This window comes from Gekko japonicus, unplaced genomic scaffold (genome assembly GCF_001447785.1).
Source record: "Gekko japonicus isolate JY-2015 unplaced genomic scaffold, Gekko_japonicus_V1.1 scaffold6623, whole genome shotgun sequence".
Classification (NCBI taxonomy): domain Eukaryota; kingdom Metazoa; phylum Chordata; class Lepidosauria; order Squamata; family Gekkonidae; genus Gekko; species Gekko japonicus.
This window is the reverse complement of record NW_015167257.1, coordinates 5209-10434: the sequence shown is the minus strand read 5'-3', so window position 1 is coordinate 10434 and position 5226 is coordinate 5209. Positions and strand designations below refer to the sequence as shown.

Below are 5226 nucleotides of genomic sequence, written 5' to 3'. Positions count from 1 at the left end.
AAAAAAAGAAAGAGAAAGAAAGAAAGAGAAAGAGAGAGAGAGAAAGAAAGAAAGAAAGGAAGGAAGGAAGGAAGGAAGGAAGGAAGGGGGAGAGAGAGACAGACAGAAAGGCTTGATGGAGATAGGGAGGATGAAAGAGGGAGGGAAGTGGGGGTGTTCTTTGGAGGGCTTCCCCTGTCCGTCCGGGTCGCAGGGGGGAATTGGGGAGGGGCTTTGGAGGGCATCCCCCCCCTGCTGTCGCCAAAGCCCCTGAAGCCGGGGGGGGCGGGGCGGGGGAGGCATCAAATAGGGACCTGCTGTGGTCGGGTGAGCGCCACCGCCGCCCTTCTCCTGTCCCCCCCTCCCCGAAGGCCTCATGCTCTCTCCTCAAGGGAATTTTGTCGGGCAGTGCTGCTGTGGGTGGGATGCAGGCTTCACCCTGTGATTGGCTGACACATTCTGAGTGGCAGTTCTTGCGCCCAACCTATTTTGGCGCACGTAGAACGTTATGGGAGCACTACTCGATTATATCTAAGGAGAGATCGCTCAGCTCTAATCTGCATGCACTTTGTTCATGCAAATAATTTGAACTCTGTAAAAGTTGGCTCAAGTGGTTAAGATGCCGAACTGCAGACCGGAAGGTCTGTAGTTCAGCAGTTCGAGACCCGAGTGCTGCATGATGAAGTGAGCTCCCGTCTCTGGCCCACAGCTCCTGCCAGCCTATTATTTAATTTATTTATTTATTTATTTTTAACATTTTTACCCCGCCCTCCCCGCGAATCGACTCAGGGCGGCTTACACGGGGGCACAAGCCCATACATAAAAACAGTATAAAGCATAAAAACAGTATAAAGCCTAGCAGTTCAAAAGCAGGCAGTTCGAAAGCAAGAAATTGCAAGTAGATAAACAGGTACCACTTGGATGGGAAGGTAACAGCGTTCCGTGCGCCTCGGCATCTAGTCATGCCGGCCACATGACCACAGAAATGTCTTTGGACAGTGCTGGCTCTTTGGCTTGGAAACAGAATCCCAAGAGTCGGATTCGACTGGCTTTCGCGCAAGGGAAACCTTTACCTTTACTAAAAGAAAGGCAGTCTTCAGTCTGGATGTATCACTGTTCTGTAGTATAAGGTCCCTTCCAGATATTGGCTGTCTTCTGTGGTTGTAGTTTATTTTATTTATTTATTTATTCATTATTCAGATTTATACCCCGCCCTCCCCCGTAGGGCTCAGGGCGGTTGTAAGACAACCGTCAACTCTTGTTTCAGTGTCGATTACTGGTAGTCTAGCAATGCAATCCTAAACAAAGTTACACCCTACAAAATCAGTGGGCTTAGAAGGGTATAACTCAGGGGTGTCAAACATGCGGCCTGGGGGCCGGATCAGGCCCCCGGAGGGCTTCTATCAGGCCTGCAGTGGAACTGGCTGTCTTCTGCTTCATCTTCCAGTTCTGCTGCTGAACAAGATACTCAAGATTGCAACAGCACAGACATTTTGATGCAATAATTCAGAGCAAGAGGTGTCAGTTATCAGACACTGTTAAGTAAACAAAATATAGCAAGAGTGCTAATGTTTTGAGCATGTTTTTATTTTAAGTAAAAAAAAACCCCACCCTTTTTGTTTGTGTCCTTTATAAAGTTTATATCTCCGTTACCTGGCATTACCTTTTATGACACACATGGTCCGGCCCAACAAGGTCTCATTTATGTCAAAATTTATGTCAGAGAGCCAGTTTGGTGTAGTGGTTAAGTGCGCGGACTCTAATCTGGGAGAACCGGGTTTGATTCCCCACTCCTCCACTTGCACCTGCTGATGTGACCTTGGGTCAGTCACAAGCTCTGGCACAGCTGTCCTTGAAAAAGAGCAGTTTGTGTCAGAGTTCTCTCAGCCCCACCCACCTCACAGGGTGTCTGCTGTGGGGAGGGGAAGGGAAAGGAGTTTGTAAGCCGCTCGGAGACTCCAAGTGAAGGGCGGGGTATAAATCCAATCTCTTCTTCTTCTTCTTCAAATCCGGCCCTCGTAACAAATTAGTTCAACACCCCTGGTGTAACTGCTTATGTTTGCACTGCAAGTATACTAGTAGGATCAGCTGCTGGGTGGGGGACGGGGGGGACGACTAGTACCCAAAAAAACCCCTTCACCAACTGTAGTTCCAAACTTTCACGATAACAGAAACCTCTTTTACAAGATGCTCTCTGTTTTCATGGCTGGATTTGTGATGAACTTTGCTCAAAGATGCTACAGTTGGAACGCATCTGTTGAAAAACTGTAGAGCAATGTAATTTTGTACTGAAATTAAAAATACAGTCTATCTGTTCTGTTTTTCTTTCAGTCACCGCAAACAGGCACGAAAGAGAAGACTCTGTGCTGCTGCCTTTGTGCCTCAGGCCCAATATCCTTAAGTGCCAAAATCGAAAGGACAGGCTACACCTCAGGTATGTAATACAAGTTCTTATGGAAGAGTTTCTTGTTTAACAACAAAGCAGCATTGTGGGCGTTCTGAATTAAGCCAAACAGAGAGGCTGTGACTGCTAGTTAGTCGCCATGTTACCGTGACATCTATATAAGCCACATTAAGCTTATAATTACGCTCCACGTACGGGATAGTGCCTCTCTTTTGCAATTAGTGTGAGTTCTGCCATTGTGTTGCATGCAACAAAGGATGCACAAAGCACCACAGTCTTGTTGGTGCTGGTGCTTTTACCGTTGGGACTACTAGGTGTTCTTACCATTGTCCAGTTTAGTAGGGGTAATGTTACTAAACGGGCCGCAGTAGCTCAAGTGGTTAAGACGCTGAATTGTAGACTAGAAGGTTGGTAGTTCAGCAGTTCGAGACCCGACTGTCGCATGATGGAGTGAGCTCCCGTCTCTGGTCCCAGCTCTTGCCAACGTAGAAGAAGTTTTGATCTATACCCCGCCCTTCACTACCCAAGAGTCTCAGAGCTGCTTACAAACTCCTTTCCCTTCCCCTCCCCACAACAGACACCCTGTGAGGTAGGTGGGGCTGAGAGAGCTCTGACAGAAACGGCTCTTTTTTCCAGAACAGCTGTACCAGAATTATGGCTTGCCCAAGGTCATCCAGCCAAGTGCAAGTGGATGAGTGGGGAATCAAACCCAGTTCTCCCAGATTAGAGTCCGTGCACTTAACCACCACACCAAACTTGCTCGAACCTAGCAGTTCGAAAGCAAGAAATTGCAAGGAGATCAATAGGTACTGCCTCAGTGGGAAGGTAACAGCATTCCGTGTGCCTCGGCGTCTAGTCATGCCGGCCACGTGACCACGGAAACGTCTTCGGACAGCGCTGGCTCTTCGGCTCGGAAACAGAGATGAGCACCACAACCCTAGAGTCGGATTCGACTGGCTTTCAAGCCAGGGAAACCTTGACCTTGACCTAATGTTACTAAGCATAACAATATCTGAATTGTGGGATGTGTTCTCCCATCTAACGTGTCTGTTCTACTGCTTTATTCAAGGGGAATCGATTCTGATCTTTGCAGAGATTGAGAACTGCTCTTCCCGGGTGGTTGTGCCGAAGGCTGCCATTTACCAAACGCAGGCGTTCTATGCCAGAGGGAAAACGAAGAAAGAAAAGCAACTTGTCGCCAACCTACAAGGGGACTCCCTGTCACCAGGGAAGACTGAAACCTGGAATGGCAAACAGCTGAAAATTCCACCTGTTTCTCCATCGCTCCTCGATTGTAGTATCATTCGTGTGGAATATTCTCTAAAGGTAAGAACTGTGATGGTCTTTTTGATGTTGCATGCACAACTATTAAGTTTCTTAGTGGGCTTCACAGCCATGTTGATTCATGTATTAATCATCTGTTGTCTTTAACTCCTAGGTATATGTGGATATTCCAGGCGCAATCAATTTGTCCCTTGACTTCCCACTTGTCATTGGTACCATACCGTTAGCACCCATGTGGCCGCAGAACGTCCAGTACATGAATATGAATTGGCCTGGTTTGACCCCTGCCTGAAAGACCTGAAGGTACTTTGACAATACAGATTCTGTGTTATTTAGAACTGTGTGTTTTTGGGATACTTATTCTATTTGTATTTTATGCAAACCTAAATAATACACTGGCAGTACTACATGAATTCTCCACTTGGGCTTTCTATGGTGTCATTACATAAGAACATAAGAGACGCTAATGTTGGATCAGGCCAAAGGCCCATCCAGTCCAACAATCTGTGTCACACAGTGGTAGTCTAGCAATGCGTTCCAACCCTTTTATCATTCGAGTTGCCCTTTTCTGCACTTTTTCCAAAGCTATAATATCCTTTTTAAGGTGTGGTCATTCATTCTGATAGGAAAAGCACTCACTTGTTCTCTCCTGAAAAAGGGTTAAATATGGCTTAAAGGTAAAGGTTTCCCTTGCTCGAAAGCCAGTCGAACCCGACTATAGGGTTGCGGTGCTTGTCTCTGTTTCCAAGCTGAAGAGCCAGCGCTGTCCGAAGACGTTTCCGTGGTCATGTGGCCAGCATGACTAGACGCTGTTACCTTCCCACCAAAGTGGTACCTATTAATCTCCTTGCAATTTCTTGCCTTCGAACTGCTAGGTTGGCAGGAGCTGGGGCCAGAGACAGGAGCTCACTCCGTCACACGGCACTCGGGTCTCGAACTGCTGAACTACCGACCTTCCGGCCTGCAGTTCAGCGTCTTAACCACTTGAGCCACCGCAGCCCTTAAATATGGCTGAACACCCGCAAATCTTTCTGGTACAGATTTGTATTTTGCAAACAACCCACCAATATTTGCACAAGTTTTTTTTCCCTTGTCCGTCATCTGTAGTCCCAAAGGGTCCTTGTGGAGAAAACAAACAAACCATTCCTTGAATTATTTTGTTGCTTGTGAGAAAGTGACATTGGGATGGACAACCTTCCTCCAACTTAAGTAGCTGTTTCTCCAACAGAAGAGGCGCCTAAATCAAAGGAAAGACTCCTTAGTGCAAACTTAGTGCAAACATTATGCAAACACACTGTTTTCTTTCATTCACCTTCCATTATCAGTGCTCGTTTCTTGTTCTTTATTTTTTAGAATGGTAGTTGTGAGGTGCTTGCTTATAGGGGAGACAGTTTTACCTTTAAAACATTCTCTGGGTGCAGTCAGACGGCGTGCTGAGAGCGGGTTAAACTGCTCCAGTTCTAACTGGATTATATTTGATCTGGATAATCGCGATCACGCATACCTCCCTTATCCCGCCTCACTGCGCAGTCACGTCGCTCCCCAGTGTCTACACGACC

General features: G+C 46.9%; 1 protein-coding gene across 1 annotated transcript in view; it reads left to right on the top strand.

The window, feature by feature from the left end:
- LOC107112119 (arrestin domain-containing protein 3-like) overlaps positions 1-3965 on the top strand; it is a gene marked incomplete at its 5' end in the record, with an annotated part of 12324 nt that extends 8359 nt beyond the window's left edge. Inside the window, 3 exons of the mRNA XM_015413194.1 lie at positions 2311-2413; positions 3453-3709; positions 3822-3965. Coding sequence (XP_015268680.1) covers positions 2311-2413; positions 3453-3709; positions 3822-3959 — 498 coding nt within the window. The remainder of the gene's footprint in view (positions 1-2310; positions 2414-3452; positions 3710-3821) is intronic.
- Between the last annotated feature and the right edge of the window lie 1261 nt (positions 3966-5226).